Source organism: Eretmochelys imbricata, chromosome 25, assembly GCF_965152235.1.
Source record: "Eretmochelys imbricata isolate rEreImb1 chromosome 25, rEreImb1.hap1, whole genome shotgun sequence".
NCBI classification, from domain to species: Eukaryota; Metazoa; Chordata; order Testudines; family Cheloniidae; genus Eretmochelys; species Eretmochelys imbricata.
The window spans coordinates 6574710-6596982 of NC_135596.1; the positions used below are offsets into that span (position 1 = coordinate 6574710).

At 50.1% G+C, this 22273-nt stretch overlaps 1 protein-coding gene across 1 annotated transcript in view; it reads left to right on the plus strand.

The window, feature by feature from the left end:
* The window catches only part of CSNK1G2 (casein kinase 1 gamma 2), a 94965-nt gene that overhangs the window by 44390 nt on the left and 28302 nt on the right, over positions 1 to 22273 (plus strand). The window contains exon 2 of the mRNA XM_077842246.1: positions 8835 to 9339. Within this exon, the coding sequence (XP_077698372.1) occupies positions 9153 to 9339 (187 nt within the window). The 5' untranslated portion in view covers positions 8835 to 9152. The remainder of the gene's footprint in view (positions 1 to 8834; positions 9340 to 22273) is intronic.

Below are 22273 nucleotides of genomic sequence, written 5' to 3' on the forward strand. Positions count from 1 at the left end.
GCTGAGCATAAAGGTCTGATTCAAAATGCAAACTGGGTATGAAGCAGCATGGTTCACACATCGCCTGCTCACTTCCCCCAGTTTGAAGTATGCGCTGCTCCATAGGAGACAAGCGTTAATGGGGGCAGAGGGACATCAGAGGAGGTGGCAGCAGAGAAGAACAGGGAGGCTGTTCCGGATGTCAGGAATTACAGAGGAGAAGGTTCTCTTGTCCGTTGTGGAGGCACAAGGTAGAAGCAAGCAAGGGAGGGGAGTAGAAAGATAGCCTGAGGGGTGGGCAGAGGGGGCAACTCCAGGTGCTGAATCTGAAGAGGAAATTCTCAAGCAAGAGAAGAATGAACAGGACATCATGTGCTCGCTGTGTGCATGCTCAAGGCTTAGAGAACAAAGCTCAGGGAAGCCCTGCTCTGGTCCACTTTTCCCACCCTGTTTTCTGCTTTGCTGAGATGGGAGGTGGCTGTCTGGGCAGAGCAGGAGAGATGGGCTCTGTTCTCAGCTCTGCTGCTAACTCACTTGGTGTCCTTAGGCAAATCGGGTTGCTCTGTGCCTCAGTTTCCCCACCTGAGACATGGAGATCAGCGCGTCCCCAGCCCCCATGGATGTAGGGCAGTAGTCAGTATGTAGTGCCTGTGAATAGGAGTGGCGGGGATGTGTGACTTACTTTCCTGTGTTTACAAGCCGTGGTGTGTGCAGCGCAGAGCAAGTGTGCAGAGGAGCCCAGATGCATCCGTGACCGGAACAGCACTTCTGCTGACCCCTGCCCTGCTGCCTTCGCACCGTCCTGCAAAACTTGGGCTGCTGCTTCTCACGCTGCCAGAGGCAGCCCAGATCACCTGCAGGCCCGACTTGTGCCTTGCAGTCTGCAGCTATAGCTAGGTGTGACGTAGTATCGGGCCACGCCACTGCGGTGCCAGGGCTTCAGCCCGGTGGGCAGAGCCGGGCAGGTCTTCGTACTACACAGGGAGCACTGAGTGACACAGATCAACCACTGTCTTCTGGCTCCCCTTCCAGAACGGCCGCCTGCCAGGGACTGAACTGTAAAGGTGACTCTGGGCACCACTGGTTCAGAGCAGAGGTGCCTTGTAGAATGCTGTGACTCTCTGACGCATCTGGCTCCCAGCCCCGCCCAGAGGGACAGCAACAAAGGCTAACAACACCCGTGCTTGCATAGCATTTTTCATCTTCAGACATTAACCCTTGCAGCATCCTTGGCCAGGGATGAGTAGCTCTAGCGTCGGAGCATGAGCTGGGCAGCTTGAATTCCAGCCCTGAAGAGGATGCAGTCGCAATCCCTTGCAAAGCAACAGCGGGGGCCATATACAGATGGGGAGGGGGACTGTAATAGGATCACATGGCTACTCAGTAAGACATGGGCACCTCTGGATGGCTCTGTGCAACTCCTGGCTCTCTGCCTGCCCCTCTCCCCCCTGCCCCCATACACTCCCCATAGGTGAGAGAACAGGAAAGTGGACTGAGCAGAAATTTTGAAAGCGGAGAGGGAGGAAGGTAGGTGGATGGGTTTGGGGGAGGGTGTACCGAGCGCAAAGGACAGCAGGAAAGAGTCAGTGGAGGTGCCTGCGTTGTGGGGTGAGGAGGGTGCTGAAGATGAGGTAGTAAAGGGCAGTAGAACTGAGTTGTGTGTGCACCACTACCTTCTACTGAAAACTGCTCATTAGTGTGTCATAGGCTCTATAAGGTGAACACTTGTAGCTCTGTTTTATGAGGACTTTAATCTCATGCTTCAGGGCTTCAGCTGGTTGCCTGAAGGGGTCAGGAAGGAATTCCACCCGCCAACCCCTACCCCCAGTGCACAGTTGTAATCTGGACTTTTCTTCTTCCTCTGAAGTAGCAAGTCAGCTAGAGGCAGGTGGAATGGGCTAATGGTTTGAGGTGATATAGAAAGTCCTGTATTAGATGCTTGGTTGGTGTCTTGCTCAGATGGTGAGGATGTAACTGATAGCCCGATTTGGGGTCAGGAAGGAATATTCTCCAGGTCAGATTGGCAGGAACCTTGTTGGTTTTTTTCCATCTTCCTCTACAGCATGGCATACAAGTCACCTGCTGGGATCATTTGGGCCCATCTCACCTCATCACTTCCCTGCTGTTGCAGGGGGCATCAGGCATTGGTGGCCCCTTCATTTCTCCTGTTTTCTGCTAGTCGAACACAGTTTAGTCTCCTGAGGACTGAAGTGGGTGTGCTCCTTGTAAGCAGCGCCATCCTTACCTATACGCAAAGTACACAGCTGCGTAGGGCACCAGGAAATTTGCATGCTGCTCCAGCCCCTGCTCCCCCCCAGCCCCGCCCCCTCTCCACCCCTTCCCCAAAACCCCTGCCCCCCTGCTGCGCCCCAGCACCACTCCCACTCCAGCTCTGCCCCCACCCTGCCTCTTCCCGTCCCAGCCCCACCCCCACTCCCCTGAGGACTGCTGCAGGGGTCAGACCTGCACTCACCAGCTGCGGGAAGTGCAGCGACCCAGCCACACCACTGGCGAGTGCTGGGGGGCGTTCCCCCCGCCCCCCAACGCTGGGAGCCGGGGAGCAGAGCAGAGCGGAGCGGGCTGGGGCCGGGTCACTCCACTTTCCACCACCCCGTGAGTGCGGGGTTGGGCCCACCTTACACTCACTGGGCAGCAGGAAGTGGAGTGACCCAGCCCCAATCCGCTCCGCTGGCTCATGCTGGGGGGCGGTTCCCCCCAAACCTGCTCCTGCCCCTCCCCCCCCCCCCCCCCCCCACGGAGGCCTGGGGGCTGCGTAGGACACCAGAATGGCTAGGGATGGCCCTGCTTGTAGGGGTAGTGGGTGAAATTTAATGACGTGTGATTATACAGGAGATCAGACAAGATGATTCAATGGTCCCTTCTGGTCTTCAACTCTATGAAACAGTTCCTAGAGATTCTCCTTTAGTGCAGGAGGCGGGACCCTGAGCTTTTGGGGCAGGACGATCTGGGTTCTACCCCTGCAGTTGACCTGAGAGGCCATGAATTTGTGCAGTGCAAAGACAAGCTGAGTTACATGTCCATGGTCAGAGTGGGAATCAGTCTGAGCAGGGGGAGCCAGAAGCTTCTGTCAGATCATGCCCCTCCTTCTGCAAATCTAACCCTGCCCTGAGTGATACTGAGTGTTTGGGTGCTAAGCAGCCTCCTCCCTGACACCACTGGGACCCCTATAGTTCTTTCCCTCCACTGTATTTCTGTATCCTCCCTCCCCCTCGCACATTCTTTAGCATAAAAAGCCCTTTTTATTATTAATAGCTATTGAGATGCTATAAAAAGTTTTATGAGCCTTGGCTAAACCTCAGGGTTTGCAGTGTGCTCATTTCCTGGAGGTTGTGCACTGGAGAGGTGTGGGTTTGCTTGTTTAACCCATAGGTAATGCAGCGGCTTAGTATATGAAAATGGAGCCAGGGCTTAGGTGGGTGTGATTGGAGCTTGCAGAGCTGGGGAAGGGAACCCAGGGCCAGGGGAGGGGCTAGTGGAGGAGTTTACTTTCCAGATCTGTTTGGTTTAAATCCAGAGGGCTGAGCTGGGACAAAGCAGAGGTGGTTAACATTGGTGGAAAGCGTGTCCCAGAATGCATTTGGCTTCTGCTGACCCTCTGCACTTCTGAGACTGTATTTAGCTTCCTGGAATTTCTAAGGTGGTGTTTTCGGTTAATGAAGGAACAAGCCCAGACTTTTGTCCAGGAAGCAGTAGGAGTTTTGCGCTGTGGAGTGAAGATGGGTGTCTCGGATGAATGGAGCGTGCACCTTCTGGGACAGAGTCCAGCTTCCAGAGCATGTAAACTGATTGTGTTTTGGGGTTTTTTTTGTTTTTTTTCTGGGAGGGGAGGGAGGCAAGGATTTGGGCTTGAATTGCACTGCAACAGGGTTGCACTGTACCGGTATCCAGAGTAAACACTGAGAGACCTTGCTTCAGGGGATGAGCAAGCCTTGATGCTTGGGGGTCAGGAGGGAACTTGCTCTGGGGGCAGGTGAGCACATCACTGCACCTTCCGCTAAAGCAGCTGGTGCTGGCCGTTATTGGGGGCAGGACCCCTGAACTGATCCAGTCTGGCAGCTTGTGTGTTTTTAGAGTGTAAAAGTGACACAGGGATTTGGGCCAAGCAGTGATGCCAGATGTACTACGGATAAGACCTCTGCCCTGGAAACTTAACCTGACGGCAGGATCCCTGTGTGAAACCTACACCGTGTAGCCAAGTTTGCTGAAATACAACCTAGCTAGCCTGGCAAAGGCAGGGAGGATGCCTGTTCAAGGAAAATCCTCTAAGATGCTAGTACCCTGCTCCTACTTGTCTGATTTGGTGCTTTTTCTTGGTATGGTCGTGAGGTTGCCCCCTGCAGACAAACATTCCTCAACAATGGATTAACTGTCGTTAGGATACATAACGACCTTTTACTCCTGTCTAGCTCTTTTGTGCCATCTAGCTCTGTCTGTCCATAGATCACCTAGTGCTGTACAGTGATGGGTAAGTATCTCAGTCCCCATTTCACAGCAGGAGAAACTGAGGCAGAGAACAATGAAATTACTTGCCCAAAGCTACTTACTGATTCGGTGGCAGACCCCAGGTGTCCTCGCATTCTGTTGCCCTGTCCACTGGGCTTTACTGCCTCCCTGGGCATTTTTTTACAAATGTATTTAAGAAAAATGTTTTTAGTACTGATCTCTTTGCTCTCTAAAGCATCTCATTAGAGGATGGTTCTAAGAACAACTTAATTGAGCCTTACAGCGCCACTGAGATGGGGAAACTGAGGCACAGAAGGAGTGTGACTTGCTTGAGGGTACATACCTGGCAAAGATCTGGATCCCTATTGCCTTGCTCCAACTTCTACACCACACATGCTCTTGTCTTTTCACCCCTTGACTTTTTCCTTCCCATCACTGATCTGAGCAATCTGTGCTGTAACAGGCTGAGACATGAGTTTTCCCAGCTTATACTCCACATCCAGGCTGAACATCCAGCAGGCAAAACTAATGTGCTCTGCTGCCTACCTTTTTGTGAGCAGAAAAATTTTACTCTGCCCCCTAGCAAGCTTGATAATTATTCCCTTTGGAGCTGTGTTGTAGGGAAAGAGGAGCTGAGAGGTGGCCACGAAATAAAACATTTTGATTCATTGTGCAATGAGATGAGAACTCTGTGTGTCCCCATCTCCCCGGGAAGGAAACTCAAGGGAAGGGTGTCTAGTTATTCATTGTTTGTATTAAGGTAGCACCTTAAAGGCCCAGCCAAGATCGAGGCCCAATTGTGGTCGGTGTTGTACGTACGTATAAGATACGCCTACACCAGGGGTGGCCAACCTGTGGCTCCAGAGCCGCATGTGGCTCTTCAGAGGTTAATATGCAGCTCCTTGTCTAGGCACCAACTCAGGCGCCAACTTTCCAATGTGCCGGGGGGGTGCTCACTGCTCAACCCCTGGCTCTGCCACAGGCCCTGCCCCCACTCCACCCCTTCCCGGCCCCTCCCCTGAGCCTGCCATGCCCTTGATCCTCCCCTTTCCTCCCTCCCCCTCCCCCCCCGCCTCCTGCACACCATAAAACAGCTGATCATGGGAGACGCAGGGATGGAGGGTTAGGTGCTGATCAGCAGTGCTGCTGGCGGGTGGGAGACACTGGGGGCTGGGGGGGGAGCTGATGGGGCTGCTGATGTGTTACTGTGGCTCTTCGGCAATGCAGATTGATAAACCATGCCTCACCATCTACGCCAGGAGTGGGCAACTTGCACCCGAGAAGGAGCCAGAATTTATGTGAGTAGGGTGCCCTACATGCCTGAACCCTCAGAGTATGTACCCTACATGGCTGTCTGTATGCCCAAGTAGTGCCTGCCACGGGAAAGGCTCTGGTTGCCAGGAGACAGCTGGGAAAGGATCCAGTTATGGGGAGACAGCAGGGACCTGCCAGAGTTTTTTCCTTACTCTGTCCACCTTCTGGAGCCTCTCACTAGAACACGTAGCTGCCCATATAGTGCCTGTATTCTATACGCTACCATTAGTGTAGACAGTCATGGTGAGAGATTAGACCAAGCCCCAAAAAGCTCAGACTAAACAGACAACAGGCATAAGGTGGGTGGCAGGGACTGTTATCCCCATTTTACTGGTGGGGACTGAAGCGCAGACACCTTGACCGTCAAGTTTTCAAACATGCCTGTGTGATTTGGGAGTCTGTCTTATAGGAAGTCAATAGGATTTAGGATCAAGTGCCTAAAATCACTTTAAAAAGATACTGAAGTGCTTTTTGAAAATTTCACCCTTGAAGTGACTTAGGCCCCTCAGTACTGTTGTCAAGTGACTTAGGAGCATATATCCCATTGGCTTTCTGAGACTTGGGCTCCTAAGTCACATAGGTCCTTCTGAAAACTTCACCTTCAGTGATTTGCCCAAGGTCTTCCAGGAGGGAATTAGTTCCCTGCTCTGCCATAGAACCCAGCCCTGCATCCCAGTCCAGCACTATAGCTGCCAGCTCATCCTGACGCTCACTTGTCTCACCCCTGCCCTGGCAGCCTGCCCCACATGGTAGTCGCGCCCCACCTGCCTCTCCCCAGTGAAAGTTGCTGAGTTTATTGCTCCTCTGCAGCTGCTTCCATCCCAGAACAATAGAACTAGTTGTATACCTACTGCCTGCAGCTGTCTCTCTCTAGCCCTAGGAACCCCCTTGCCACATCCCAGTGCTTGCCAATTAACTTTGCATCCAGTTACCTCGCTGCAATGATCCTTGTACCTGTCTTTTCATGGGCCTCTCTCTTGCCTCCTTTGTTCCCAGGGTAGCTAAAGGCTGCTTGCTGCCCCCAAGATGGGATACCTTGATTCTATGTGTATGTCTACACAACGAAGAACCTGCGTCTGGCCTGCACCAGCTGACCCAGCTTGTGGAGCTCAGGCTGTATAGATTTCTGGGCTCAGGCTGGAGCCCGAGTACTGGGACCCTGTGGGGTCGAAGGGTCTGGCAGAGCAGGCTGCAATCCATTAGCACTGTCCCTGCCACTCCAGGTCTCTGCTCTGTGCTGCCCTTTCTCCTGCACTCGCTAGCTGTATTTCTTCCCTTCACTTCCACAGGATGGGGAGCGTGGAGCGTGGTCTTCCCTCCCTAAGAAGCTATCCTTGGGGATTCCGTCGTGCTTTGCCTCCCTCTGAATGCTAGACAGGAACCTCTTGGCAGTCCTATAGTGCCATTCTTTAGCTGGCAGCATTTATTTAGACTGCAGTAGCATCTAGGGGCCCCAGTCACAGATCAGGACTTCACTGTGCAAGTGCTGTACAATCCCACAGCAAAAAGGCAGTTTCTGCCCTCAGGGGCTTTCAATTGAAGCAGTAGAATCTTTGTCCCCGGGCCCAGCACCCCAGCTGTCTGTTCCTCACTCTGATCAAAGGCCCCAGCAGTGATTAGCCCTGGCAGTCACCCTGCCTCATTGCAGCTTTTAAAATAAAAACAAGGCTTGTTAACAACTTGTAGGAAGTAGAGAGAATCCCAGGCCCTGTCCGCGCAGATGGGGCTGGTTTTGCACCAATGTAGCCATGACAGTGCAAATCCCCAGATGCACCACATTGGTGTGAAAAGGAGCTCACAGTAGTGTGATGTTTGTGTTGTAAACCAGTCCAAGCCCTGTTTTATACCAATGAAATGCATCTACACTTGGGGGTAAGGGGGTACCACTGTAACTACCCCTATAGGCACTAATCTATAGACTGTTTCTAAAAATAATAATAATTCCACCCCTAACTGATATAGCGTGTAGACAGTGCTAGGCAGAACACAGACTACAGGATTGCAGCTTGTGCACAGCAAAAAGTTCTCTGAGTTAGCTTGAGAGTGGATGTCTTCAGACCCAGGAAATTCCTGTGCTGGAGTGTGGGAGGGAAGATCCCCTTTTGACTGCATAGTAAATCCCAGGGTCCTTTTGTTTCACCATAGTTCCAAGTAGTCTAGTGACTCATGTCCTCTTCTGCTGCCTCTCTGGGCCTGCATCTGTCCCATCAGGTATGGCCAATAAGCAGCATCTCTCTGGTGGCTCCCTTTCAGTCCATCATTCTTTGTTTTCCCTGCCGACTCCTCCAGGAATGCTCACTAGGCATTGTGCCCCCAAACCACCCCAGTGAGCTTCTCTGTAGAAAGATGACAAAGGTTTGGAAGTCTGATACAAAATACTATCCCTCTAGTTAACCCTCTGCTATCCGGATGGGGTGTTTATCCATCTGCTGGAGACCCTAGGATCAGTAGTGTGGGGCTGTCTTCCCCAAGCAGTGCGAGCCTGCCATTGCACTATTGCCATGGGAAGGAGCCCAGAATGCACCTGGGGCCTCAGAGCAGCCTGGATAGTTTTGTCTGGCTGTCTTTTCCTACCCTCAACCCCCACTGCAAAATAAAAATGTCTTCCGAAGGACCTCTGGACAGGAGAAACACACATACGCAAACACCCCTCTCTTGCTAAGAGCGAACAGGAGGCTGTTTAATCTGCATCTGAGGGCATTTGTCGACCAAAGTGGGTTTCTTTGGGTGCTACCCTAAGGAACCCTGCTTCATTAGCCTCTGCCATCTCAGGATCTGAACACACATCCTAATGGTTAACTAGTTAACCCTCAGTCACCCCCTGCCAGGTACATGTCCGTCTGTGAAATGAGGAGGATAAACTGAGGCAGGAAGAGGGGTCAGTCAGATGAGTTTCCTGGGGTCATTCTGTTGAGCTGGGAGAAGAACCCAGTACTCCTGACTGCCAAACACTTTGCTCTTTTCCACTTCAGTACCTTCCCCCGCCCTGTGTTCCTCTGTAAAAGCTCTACATAATTTATAACTCCCCCTACTTTATGGAAGCATGCACACTAATTTTGTCCTCCTGTCTTTTACAGTTGGGAGCCGAAGGATCTAAGCTGGCAGGATCCTCTCCGCAGAATGTGCTCTTCACCAAAGAGCGGGCCAAAGCAGGCGAAGATGAGAATCCCGGCGGGACCTTCAGAAGCACTAACATTGCAGTAGCCCGGCGCCTGTGGGTGGCAGGGACCCCCTCAGCCCCCTCCCCTCCATCTCAGACCGTGATGGTGTATTGACCGAGAAGAGCCCTGCTTTTTTTTATTTTTCCTTCCCCTCCCTCCCCCCTCAAGTTTTGGTGGCTTTGGGATTTGTATGGCAGCAGCGTAACCGTGGAGAGGCCGGGGTATCACAAACTTATGGATTTTGATAAGAGAGGAGGGAAAGGGGAGACAGAGGAAGGCAAAAGAATGTCCAAGGCAGGTGGAGGAAGGAGCAGCCATGGGAGCCGGAGCGCAGGGACAAACTCTGGAGTCTTAATGGTGGGCCCCAACTTCCGTGTCGGGAAGAAGATTGGATGCGGCAATTTCGGGGAGCTCCGTCTAGGTGAGATGGGCCTGTTTTATTTTCATCCTTGCTGTGATTGCACACTGTGGTGCTACTGTGAAATCCATCCAGCTCTTCCCTTTCCCCACTGGGAATGCTGAGGGGTGATCCATATTAGTGCCGTCCTCCTTTATGAGAATAACAGGAGGAACCATTCCCCACCCTCCTGCTATAGATCTTTACAGGGAGCCGTGTCAGACAGCATTAAGGCTGCAGGCCCAGAAAATTGGCTCTTTTATGCAAGAGGTAATGCCCTGATTTGCATTTCACAAATATGTATTGCCTCATTTGCATAAAATCTCTCTCCCAGACATACTGATTTCTCCCTGGTGTCTTCTCCCCAGTGTCCTTGCTCTGGACTCCCTGACCACAGAAGCCCTGCCTGAAAGGTGTGAGTTAAAACATTTCTAAGCCCAGTCTAAAGCAGAAGGGCTGATGGTCACAGAAGGGGTTTCTGATCACCCTCTTTGTGATCAGTAGGGAAGATCTGATAATGAAATTGATCCCTTTCGTCCCAGCGTTTTCAGTCCTGGAGGCAATGTCAATTTGAATGGGTTTCACAAGGTATCTACAAAGATGCATTTGTACTGGGAAAGTTCTGTGGCCTGTGTTATACAGGAGGTCAGACTGGATGATCACCATGGTCCCTTCTGGCTTTGGAATCTGTGAATCTATATCATGTGCGCCACTAAACTCCAGCAAATGTCTGTTACTCATGGGTTGCAGCATACGGCTTATCGTTCTTCCCCAGCGGAGAAGAAAGAGTTTGGACAGAAGTCTCTTGACTACCAGGTGGCTTCCTATAAGGGCAGGCCCTCGAAGGGAGGAGAGGTCAGAGGGAGAATGGAGTGGGGGCAAGGTGTGAGACAGAGAACATCTGCTAACAGCACATGGGGAAGAGGGTGGGAATGAATATTTGCCATCAGACAGAACATACAGCTGCAGTAGCCAAAAGCGTTTAGCTCTCAGTAGAGATGGTTGGAAAACAGTATTTTCTGAGAGAGATTTTGAAAAATATATATTTTTTTAAATATCCTTGGGTACCTTCCTTTTGGGGAGGGGCATGTCTTAAAAAAAACAAACAGGAAACTTTGAACAAAGCAAAAAATTTTCAGGGTGGGAAGGAGGTGGAGAGGGCCATTGCTTGTCAAAAAAGCAAAAAAAAAAAAAACCTCACTGGCAGGTTTTCGCCAAGCTGTAACTCTTGGCTTGGCGCACGCTGCACTGGTGTCCTGCGGCTGTGAAAGGCTCTTTGCAGTCTGGTGTTGCTCTACAGTGCCTCTAGGAATGTGAATTGGACTTCAGTGTGTTGAACAAGTATTTGCTAGGCAAAGATTTTGGCTCAGGCGGAGAATATTTGGAAAATTAACTGCGTTGGAGGGAGAACTGATGTAGCTCATTCCCAAGAGAGAGCTGGCAGTCTCAGGGACGCCAGTGGCACCTGTTGCCCCAACCTGTATCTCTCCAGACTGAGCCTAAAGCTAGATGTGGGCTTCGCTTCACACCATCTGCCTGTGGGAAGAACCAGCAAGCGGGATGGTGTCTGAAGTTCTGCAGCCTGTGAGGCAGTATGACTGGAGGGAGGGACAGAACATGCCTACCTCCCTGCGTTCAACATGCTGACTCTGGGTGCGTTGAGTTCATGCTAGCTCTGCCTAGCACGACAGACTTGGTGGTGCTTGGCAAACCAGCAAGCTCCCAAACTCCCTGATGTGCTTGCAGCTTAATTGCCAAGCTTGGGAAAAGGCTGTGTTTAAAACCAAGCCAAGCGGTTCCTGCCTTCGGGGAAGTGGGAAGTCTGTCTCCCTGAATCTTGGGGAGCAGCTCAGATCCCTCCTCCCAAAATCAGACTAGCTGTGGCAGGCTGCACGCAGCACCTTACAGTGTCATGAGGGAACAGGGAGGGTCATGGCCAAATCCTCCATTCCCTCACCTGCTGCTCCCAGTGCATGGAGTGAGACAGCCCCAGTGCAGGGAGCTACCCGAGCCCTGCAGCTTCTGCACTGAATGGAATCAGTGGCTGAGATGAAGCAAGAAATCTGACTGCTGAAGATCCCCAGCTGTGGAGAAATCCTGCCGACTCCCTCTCCTGCTGGCTTGATATGCTCCAGCTGGAACATCACTTGGCTGGTACAAATTCCTGTAGTAAAATGTACTTCCTTGCCAGGTAGTGATTTCTAGACTTGCTGGTGTGTCAATCTTCAGCCAGTATATGCGAGATAAAGGGGAAGCCTCCCACTCCAACCCACAAACCACTTCTGCCTGCTGGGAGTGAGAAGAACTATCTCTCTTGGATTTCTCTTCTACCCACCTCCCAGCCAAATGATTGCTGAGAGGCCTGGGGTTGATTTGTATGGGACTGGCTCTGCGACTGTTCCACTCCCGCCGTCTGTTGCAATTGAGGAGGGGTCTCCAGTCTGCTTTCTCTCAACCCTCTGGCTGCTCCAGTGTGAGTGTCTTTGCTATTGGGCCCCTTCCCCAGCCTCTCTTTCTTTAGGATCACTTCCCCAGTAAATAGCTTCAATTCCTGCATCTGCTGCCCATCAGAGACTTCTCAAGATGCAGCAGAAAGAAATTGACCAGATTTGTCAGTTTTCAGAGCCTTGTAAGCAGCTGTGATAGCAGCAGTAGAAATGGGTAAAGCCCTGGCCTGCATTCACTTTGCTGCAGGTTGGCAAGGTCTGAGCAGCAGTAGAGGCCCAGGAGCAAGCTGCTTGCAGACTTAGGAAGACGGCACTGCATTGGTTCCTAGATGCATGGTTATGCTTGAAACCATGAGGGCTAGAAAAGGAAGTTTTTTTCTTCCACTGGAATTTGGGATTCTGCAGAGGTTGGTGCTTGTTGTGTGGATTTCTACTTGCCATTGACATTAAAGTCCCTGCATGCAGTTATTCTAGGAGGCCCACGCATCCTGTAATACATTAATGCTTGTCTGTAAAATGGCATGATAAAACGGGCCATTGGGCTGGACGGGGAGTGTCCCAGTACAATTTGGTCTGCTTGCTCCTAAAATCCAATTTACTTCCTTCTCAGATACGCCATTAACTTATTTCAAGGCTCAAGAACGCTTTCAGGAGCCAAATAAAAGTAGTCACTCATCAAAAATGCAAGCCTTGATTCATGTGCATGCCGGAGCATGTGTGAAGGAACCAAATGATTGGAGAAAATGCTGCCTGCCCAGAGAGAAATCAAATAATGCCACCCTCTTTGGGGAAGGTTTGGGGGACAAGGCGGGAGAAGCCAGCAGATAATGGCAAAGATCTTTGACAGGTTTCAGAGTAGCAGCCGTGTTAGTCTGTATTCGCAAAAAGAAAAGGAGTACTTGTGGCACCTTAGAGACTAACCAATTTATTTGAGCATAAGCTTTTGTGAGCTACAGCTCAGTTCATCTTTGATTCAGCCGTGGTGAAGGACCTAGGACAGAGACCAATGTAGTCAGTGTCAAATGTAAATGAGACTATCTACTGCTCTTTGTGCACACACTAATCCCCGCAGCAGTCCTTGGTAGCAGAGTTGGTAAGATTTGTCCTCGGGGAAACGAAGCACCCAAAGCAGAGCTGGTTGCAAAATCCAAAATTATTTTTGGATTTTAAAAAACAGATTTTTGGACATGTTTCCAGTTGCAAGGGAAACTTGCTGCTTTTGAAAACATTATAGAAACTTTTCATGACCAAAATTAAATTGTCTTGGGTGTTTTGAGAACAGTTTCAGTTTGGGGGGAGGAGAAAACATAGGAAAATGGTTCATTTCAAAAAGGAAAATTTTCCCCACACAACTTCCTTGTTTATAACATTGACCAGCTTTACCACGTGACTTTTAAAAGCTGGTGGTACTTTTTATTTGGGAAGAGAGGCGCCTTAGATCTTGATTGCCCCGCTTAGGGGAGGTGCTGAAAATCAGAAGCCACTTCTGAAAATGTTAGCTTAAGGGATATGCTGAAAGCCAGAAGGGGAATGAAAGCCAGACAACAGGAGTTTCTGGCTCCCAATGTCTCTTATTGTCTAGGGCAGGGGTTTTCAACCTTTTTTCATCTGTGGACCCCTAAAACATTTTGAATGGAAGTGTGAACCCCTTTGGAAATCTTAAACATAGTCTGTGGACCTAGAGGTGGAAAACCACTGGTCTAGGTATGTTACAGTAACACTTCAAGGCCCCAGTTGAGATCAGGTCCCTTTTTTGCTTGGTGTTGTACAGACACATACTGAGAGAGCCCCAAAGAACTTACAGGCTATACAGACAGAACTTCTTCACTGGCTTATAACCATGTAAACATTGAAACCAGGACAGCAGGAAAATGAACAGTCTTTCCGGAGAGCTGGGTTTATGAGACTGACCAAGAAGCTGCTGCAGTGCCACCAATGTGCTTCCAGTCGCCTTTCTCAGCCCGCCCACAGTGATGTCGCTCTGCTGGCCTCATGTTGGAGGGACGCCAGGGCTTGGGTGGAGAGCAGCCACCTCAAACTCTGTGTGAGCGAGGCTGGTAGAAAAGCAGAGGTCATCTGAGGAACTGACAGGAGACACAACTATCTAGTCTCCAGAGGACGTCCGCACTCTTTCTGTCCAGGGGTTAAACAGTCTCCGGGTCTTGTTGCTCCCAGGTGTCCAGCACTGGTATCCTTTGGCTGCCTAGGAGGTTGCGCCCTTTCCTCTTGGATAAAGATCCAACCATGGTGACTTGCCTGCTCATCCAGGCCAGTCAGCAGCAGTGGCCTTCCTCGTCCCTGCGCACCCCACCCACATCACTATCCGAGCGCCTCCCCCATCCCACCAGTTTAATTGCTTTGCTGGAAACTTGAGGCCACCTCCTGCCCTTAGGCATGTTTCAAAATGCAGCAGCTGCAGCTGGAGAGTATGGTGGGAACTGCAGGAACACCCTACATCCCCCACTGCTTACCCCCTTCCAGCTAGTTACCAAGGGCCAGGGCTACAATCTGCCTGGTGCCTTGACCAGGCTGCTTCCATGGCAGAGACCAATGCTGCTGCCTTCTGAAATTTGAAACAGGAGGAAGCTGTTTAGAGCAGGGGTGGCCAATGGGCCATGTGCCACCTCTTCCAAAGCGGCCCTGGCACCGGGCTCTGGCCCAGCGGCATACTCTGCAGAGAGGTTGTGAAGTGTGCAGCCATCTGCTTTCTCTGGCTGCCACAAGTTAAGGATGAGAGCTGGGAGACTGGCTTGTTACCAGGGTGGCTTGTGCCCAAAGGGAGGAGAGGAAAAGCACTGACATGCATGACAGAGTGCTAGCCAAGGAGCAGCAGCTAGGAAGACAGGCAGCTGTGAGCCCTGGTTTGCAATGGCTGTGTAGGATACTGAGCATCAAGGCCTGATTCTCTTCCCCACCTTGGAATCTAGGGGAGTATCTCACATGACTCTGAATGGAAGCCTGAGTCCCTGGAGTGAGGCTTCTGCCTTCACAGGAGGGTGGTTACCCTGCTCTCTGAGTGTAGAAATGTTACAAACCACATGCAGTACTTTAACCAAGCGCTCCTTTGCAAGGACCCAGTGTCTGTGCATGGCTGTGTCCTCCTGTCCAGGCAAAGGGCATGAGGACCAATCTGTTAGCAATCATGTAAATCCTGGGATATCAAGCTGGGAAGGTCAGCAGTGAGTCTTCTTCATGTTGGGCCATTGACCTTGAGTGCGGCCTCAAAGTGCTCTCATGTTCCCAGGTATTCAGCGTGACTATTTTCTAGCTGAGCCTATATCCAGCTGGGCGTCTCTCCGTCAGTGGTTCTGGTTCTTCACTCGTCTGTGCATTTCCTGCAGTGGCCTCGCAGTGCAAGTGTGGATAACTTTAAAACACATTTTTGTCATCTGAGCGAGATACTTGTGTCTGCCACTCCCAGGATCTGTTGTGGAACCATCCATGATGGAGGGATTGGCATTTTACTGAGGGTGTTGTAGGAGTCTGTTAAAAAAAAGTTAGTCTGGAAAGTCCAAAGTTAATAGTAAACTTTTTTAAAAGTGGCTTTGCAGAGTTAAGGTTGCCCAAAGAACCTTAACTCTGCCCTGTGTCCTCCCAGCCTTTGCACCCCTTCCATCTTATGTATATGATAATGACCTCGTGCTAGAGGCTTTAAGGGCGTGATCTAGCACAGCTTGGGCTCAGGGTGCTGCCCATTGACCTATGTTACTGCATTTGGGATCCAGCCTTTCAGAGGGTCTGGGCCCCAGATGCGGTGGCTGTATGTCTGGGCTCAGTCTCATGGGGTGATCTTGCTGGGAAAGCCCAGGTGCCTGTAGGGTATTGTCCATTGGGTGTTGTGATGGGGCAAGGCCAGATGGCTATAGAAAAGTAGTGGGAGATAGATATATTAGCTCCAGGCTAAACAAATCCCTGGTACTAGGTTAAGTGAAATGGAAGCTGCTCCAGGTGAATTAAGACACCTGGGGCCAATTAAGAACTTTTCAGAAGCCAATCAGGGGCTGGCTGAAACTAGTTAAAAGCCTCCCAGTCAGTCAGGTGGGTGTGCATGTCAGGAGCTGTGGGAGGAAGTCGTGCTGTTGGAGAGGCTGAGTAGTACGCACCATATCAGGCACAAGGAAGGAGGCCCTGAGGTAAGGGTGAAGTGGAGCTTGAGGAAGTGAGGGCTGCTGTGGGGGAAGTAGCCCAGGGAATTATACAAGTCATGTTTCTAAAAGGTCAGCTACCATAGCTGATACTATTAGGGTCCCTGGGCTGGAGCCCGGAGTAGAGGGTGGGCCTGGGCTCACCCCCCACCTTTGCCCCCTGATTAATCACTGAGACTGGGAGACAACAGAGACTGTGCAAGGAAGGATAACTTCTCCTCACCTCCCTTGCTGGCTTATGATGAAAATGACTCAGTAGACTGTGACCCTTGTCTCTAGAGAAAGAAGGGTTACGTGGAGGGTCACAGTGAGCCTCTGAGGCTAGCGAAATCCGCCAGGAAACGCGGGACCCACGGAGGCAAGGACAGAGCTTTGTCACAGTGTCTATTGAAGAGACCTAAGAGGAAGGAGGAGGGGATGTGTGCTCACCTCAGACTGATTCATAGGCTTATCTCCTTTTAGGGTGTCCTGTACTGTTCGTTTGGGGGAGTGGGCATGCTGCCCTGCTTCCTGAGCCCAGAATGCCCCCTGCTTCTCAGCTGGTTGATAAAAGAAATACTGGGGGGGAGGGCAGAGAATAAATAAGTTGATCCCAGCTGGGACTGAAACTCCCCAAGTGCCTGTTCAAAGTACTTTGCAGCCGCATTTTCCCTTAGCGGCCTCACATCAAGCTTCTGCTGGTCGCCTGCACAGAGGGGACTTTGCCCCCACAGAATACTGGCTAGGGATTTAGAGCCAGTTGAAAAATGGGAATTATATTTTGTGATAAATCTTGGAAATGTTTTTTTCCCCAAAAAATTTTCTGTGAACGTTTAATTCTCCCCTCCCCCATGCCCCTCGCCGGGTGGCAGGATGGGAGAAGGGAAGGGGTGATTTTTGCTTTAAAAAATTTCAAGTTAAACCTTTCTTTCATAGGTCCCTGGCTGAAAATGTCTCCTGCGGCGATGTTTCAGTCAGTTCTAGCAGCCTTAAACTGACAACGTGGTGCACTTCAAAACATGAGCCAGAATTTTCTTGGTCCAACCCGACCCTGGTTCGTGCCTTGATCTGCATCTCCGGTAAAGCTCTGACATCTCTGAAGCAGGGCAGAGAGCTCCAGTGAAATGCCTGCCCTGGCTAGACCAAGCCCTTTTTCCTAAAATGTCCCTGCTCTGCCAGTACCAGCTTGGTTCCACCAGAGGGGTGCGGCAGTGACATCCGTACCCATTCTGAGCATGCTTACATAGCACAGGTAAGGCCCCAGCAGCTGTCCAGTGCCTTGTCCACACTTCATGGTAATGCCTTTGCTACCAGCAATGGAACTGACCTAGTGATAGCAACAGGGGCAAGGCCAGTGCAGACTCACCCCAGGCCCTAGGACCCTGCGAGGTGGGAGGGTCCCAGAGCTCCAGCCCGACCCTGGAAGTCTACGCAGCAACGAAACGGCCTAAGCCCCATGAGCCTGAGTCAGCTGGCATGGGCCAGCCGCCAGCTGTGTAGACATACCCTACGTGCATCAGTTTCAGCAGCAGAAAGTCAGAAAAGTGGTTGTGATAGCTACAAACTTTCCTGTTTGCTTTAAAACGTACCTGGCTGTCATTTTGGAGGCTGCCTTGGTATCCTGTTAACATCATAGACCCTTCAGTGTCCCTGGGAATTGGGCTCTTCGCTGCATTTATAATTTACATATATGCTTTTTTTTTCAAAAGCAGTTAATTCATTTTTTAAAAGATGACTGGAAAAAAAATCCACATGTTGCTTACAAACCGGTCCCTTTCCCTTGATTACACTGTAGCACATTAATTCATTTCACTGATCCATGCCAGTTATGGCCTGTTTACTTTGTGCATTTCTCTTGGTTGAAGCATAAGAAAATAAGAATGGCCATGCAGTATCTTGACTTGCACCTGGCATTAGCCATCGCTGGTTCAGAGGGAATGAACAGATCAGGGCAATTATCAAGTGATCCATCCCCTCTCATCCATTCCCTGCATCTGGCAGTCAGAGGTTTAGGGACACCCAGAGCATGGGGCTAACAGCCATTGATGGACCGATCCTCCAAGAACTTATGTAATTCTTTTTTTGAACCCAGTTATTCTTTTGCCCTTCACAACATCCTCTGGCAACGAGCTCCACAGGTTGATGGTGTGTTGAGTGAAGTGCTTCCTTTAAATAAATAAAAACCAAAAAAAAACCAAACAGGAGTACTTGTGGCACTTTAGATACTAACAAATTTATTAGAGCATAAGCTTTCGTGAGCTACAGCTCACTTCAACCTGTGCTTCCTTTTGTTTCTTTTCAACCTGCTGCCTATTAATTTAATTGGGTGACCCCTGGTTCTTGTGTTATGTGAAGGGGGTAAATAACACTTCCTTATTTACTTTCTCTACACCATTCATTATTTTATAGACCTCTGTCATATCCCCCTTAGTCGTCTCTTTTCCAAGCTGAACAGTACCAGTCTTTTTAATCTCTGCTCAGATGGAAGCTGTTCCATACCCCAAATCATTTGTGTTGCCCTTTTCTGTACCTTTTCCAATTCGAGTATCTGTTTTGAGATGGGGTGACCAGAACTGCATGCAGTATTCATGGTGAGGGTGTGCCATGGATTTATAGAGTGGCATTATGATCATAGAATCATAGAATATCAGGGTTGGAAGGGACCTCAGGAGCACATCTAGTCCAACCCTCTGCTCAAAGCAGGACCAGTCCCCAACTAAATCATCCCAGCCAGGGCTTTGTCAAGCCTGACCTTAAAAATATCTCAGGAAGAAGATTCCACCACCTCCCTAGGTAACGCATTCCAGTGTTTCACCACCCTCCTAGTGAAAAAGTTTTTCCTAATATCCAACCTAAACCTCCCCCACTGCAACTTGAGACCATTACTCCTTGTTCTGTCGTGAGCTACCACTGAGAACAGTCTAGATCCATCCTCTTTGGAACCCCCTTTCAGGTAGTTGAAAGCAGCTCTCAAATCCCCCCTCATTCTTCTCTTCTGCAGACTAAACAATCCCAGTTCCCTCAGCCTCTCCTCATAAGTCATGTGTTCCAGTCCCCTAATCATTTTTGTTGCCCTCTGCTGGACTCTTTCCAATTTTTCCACATCCTTCTTGTAGTGTGGGGCCCAAAACTGGACACAGTACTCCAGATGAGGCCTCACCAATGTCGAATAGAGGGGAATGATCACGTCCCTCGATCTGCTGGCAATGCCCCTATATATACATCCCAAAATGCCATTGGCCTTCTTGGCAACAAGGGCACGCTGTTGACTCATATCAGCTTTCGTCCACTGTAACCCCTAGGTCCTTTTCTGCAGAACTGCTGCCGAGCCATTCGGTCCCTAGTCTGTAGCGGTGCATGGGATTTTCTGCCTATTATCTATTCCTTTCCTAATGGTTCCTAACATAGTTAGCTTTTTTTTTGACTGCCGCTGCACACTGAGTGAATGTTTTCAGAACCGTCCACAGTGACTCCAAGATCTTTCTTGAGTGATAACAGTTAATTTAGACCCCATCCGTTTGTATGGATAGTTGGGTTTGTTTGCCAATATGCATTATTTGGCATTTATCAACATTGAATTTCATCTTCCATTTTGTTTCCCAGTCACCCAGTTTTGTGAGATCCCTTTTTAACTCTTTGTAGTCTGCTTTGGACTTAATTGTCTTGAAAAGCAATGAAAACCAGTTTCATGTTCAGGTTCTTGGTGCTGATTGGGTTTCAGACACTGCAGGGGAGGGAGTTGTTTTAAGAAAGCTGTTTTCATTGGGATCTGTTTATTTTTTTAATTATGGAAACCATTTTCTGTAGGTCTGGAGGAGCCATTGTGTATTATTTACATTTGGGGCCAATTTTAAGTTGTCCTCTTCAAATTCATTGCAAATCCATGTGCCTGCCTTTACCCACTGCTATGCTGGTTTCTTTCATGCAACCAGTGGGGTGAGGAAAGAGGAAGTGTAATTTTTTAGTATACCTAGAGGCACTGCCTGAGATCAGGGCTGTCTTGCTCTGTACTGTCTGTATGCATAATGAGAGACAGTCACTGCCCCAGAGAGCTGATGATCTAAACAGACAAGGGGTGGGATGGGAAACTGGCACAAAGGGTCCCTCAGGGGGTCTGTGGCAGAGCTGGGAATTGTGCCCTTGTCCCCAGGCCACTGACTTAGCCTCAAGACCCCCATTTTTCTCCTCATGCTTGCAGCATGTGTGATAAAAGGTCAGAGGAAGGCTGGTGTGACGTACAGAAGCAGGTGTCAAAATAGCACTTCCAAACTCATTTTGGAAGGGAGAGGGGCAGGTGGGAAAATTATTTAAGGGGTTCAGAGAAATACACACCCTAGCTTTTACCAGTGATATTGTTACAAACAGGGAGGGTTTAAATGCTCTTGTGCCTAGTTATGCCTCTGTGGTGTAGTCCTACCCCAGCGTAACCTTCCTCCGGCTGTAGACGTTTCCTCCAAGTGTCTTGCGTCTGTGCAGCACAAGCAACGCCTTGCATCAGCCAGTGCCACAAACCAAAATATTTGTGTTTTTCAGCAGCTCTCATCTCCACGTTTATTTTTCTAAAAACCACATTCACTCATGCAGATTCTCTGGTGCTTCCTGACATGTCACTAGCAGACGTGTGGTTCCCCTTTGGTTGCCTGTGGACGGTTATAATAAAGTTCTCTCTTTGTGAAACATGCAGAGGAGGGGAGGGAAAATAGCAAACCACCAGAACCATTTTCCAGGGTGATTCTAACTCCTTTCCAGCAGACAGCTCAAGGAGGGGTTCCCACATTGTGGATGCAGTTTCTGGGGAGAGAGACCCCAGGAGGCCTGACTCCCAGCCCTCCCACTCTTCTTTAGACTGCAAACTCCATAGGGCAGGGCTCCGTCTTTAAGCACCTAGCACGCTCTGGGGGGCTAGATCAACAGTTAATAATCAAACCCTTCCCCATGCTCCCACCCCCCTCTAGCTGTTTTGTTGGAGGCACAGAACTAGTCCTGATTGGCTGGGTTATGGTACAATTTACCTGCCCTTTCCGGACCTGCATGCGGATTATGTGATTCAGTCCCAGGATCAGAAGTGTAAGCACGGTGCCATGTAACTCTGTGCACCAGCATAGCACCTGGCTGAGGGTGGTGCTCTATATTGGTGTATTATAACACCCTATCGAGGGGGCTGATACAGACTGGGCAACTGACAAACTCAGCCAGCGGGGGGCAGTGATGGTACATCTCCCACTTGCATCCCTATCCATCCACACTAACTTGTTCTCATTTAGAACAGTTACATTCCCTCCAACACCCCTACCCCACCAGCAGGGCATTTGCCTGCATGTGCTGGATGCTGCGCTGCATCAGTTATATTGCTGTCACTTATCCTGAGTGCTGGTCCTGTCATCCCCGTCGGGTGTCCGTCAAGATATGTCCTACACTCTCCTCCCTCTGCAGTCTTGTGTAAGCAGGGGGCAAATCCCCTTGCATTGGCCACCTCAGGTCTCCCCCTCCCCAGTAGGACATAATTGTATCGTTTTGGCCCAGGGGTCTCAAACTCAATTTACCTTAGGGCCAGTTCCAGTCCTTAAGTCCTCCCAGTGGGCCAATAATGTCACTGAAGATGGTCTTCAGAAAAGAGAACGTTTATATTGTATTTTTTATTTCGAATTTCTTAGAAACAATAAAATTGTCATGCAACTTCTCATACAATTCTTCACCTGCCAGAGAGTTTTTTGTTGTTTGCCAGACACCTGGCAACGCTTCAGTTCTGTCAGTTTGTGGATGTTTGGCCTCCGTGACTGAGCAGTTGAAACCTTCTGGATTGCAGCAAGATGTGCATCAGATAGTTGCGTTCGGCATTTTGACTTGTTTATATTCATTGTGGGGGGCAGCCAGTCTGCCTCCGTGGCTGACTCTGCCCGGCAACTAGTGATGGTATCTCTGTCCCTCTCCCCCAGCCAGTGGGAGCAGTGGGGGGCGGCACCTGCAGCAGACATTGCCAGCAGCATGTGTGCATGCATCTCTCCTCTGTGGGCCGCAGTGGGGAGGTTCTTGGGCCGCTGATGGCCCGTGGCCCGGGACTTTGAGACCCCTGGTTTTGACAATCAGCTGGTTGTACTGACTCTAGGCAACTAGGGCGGCAGCAGCTGAACTGCAAGATGTGACCTGAAGTCAGTGTATGCAGGTTGAGGATAGTGATCCCCATAACATGAGCTGTTGTCTCCAAGTGCTCGTGGGGTCGCTGAAGGGTTGAATGCCCCACAGGCTCAGTGCTGAGCTGAGATGAGCTGCAAGAGACTTTTCATGGCATTTATTCAAGCCTGGAAAGTCTGAGTGGAGTTTGTATTTGAACATCGTTAGTCACATACTGGGGCCTCTCCCTTCAGCTGAGACCTCAAAGCTGCAGCA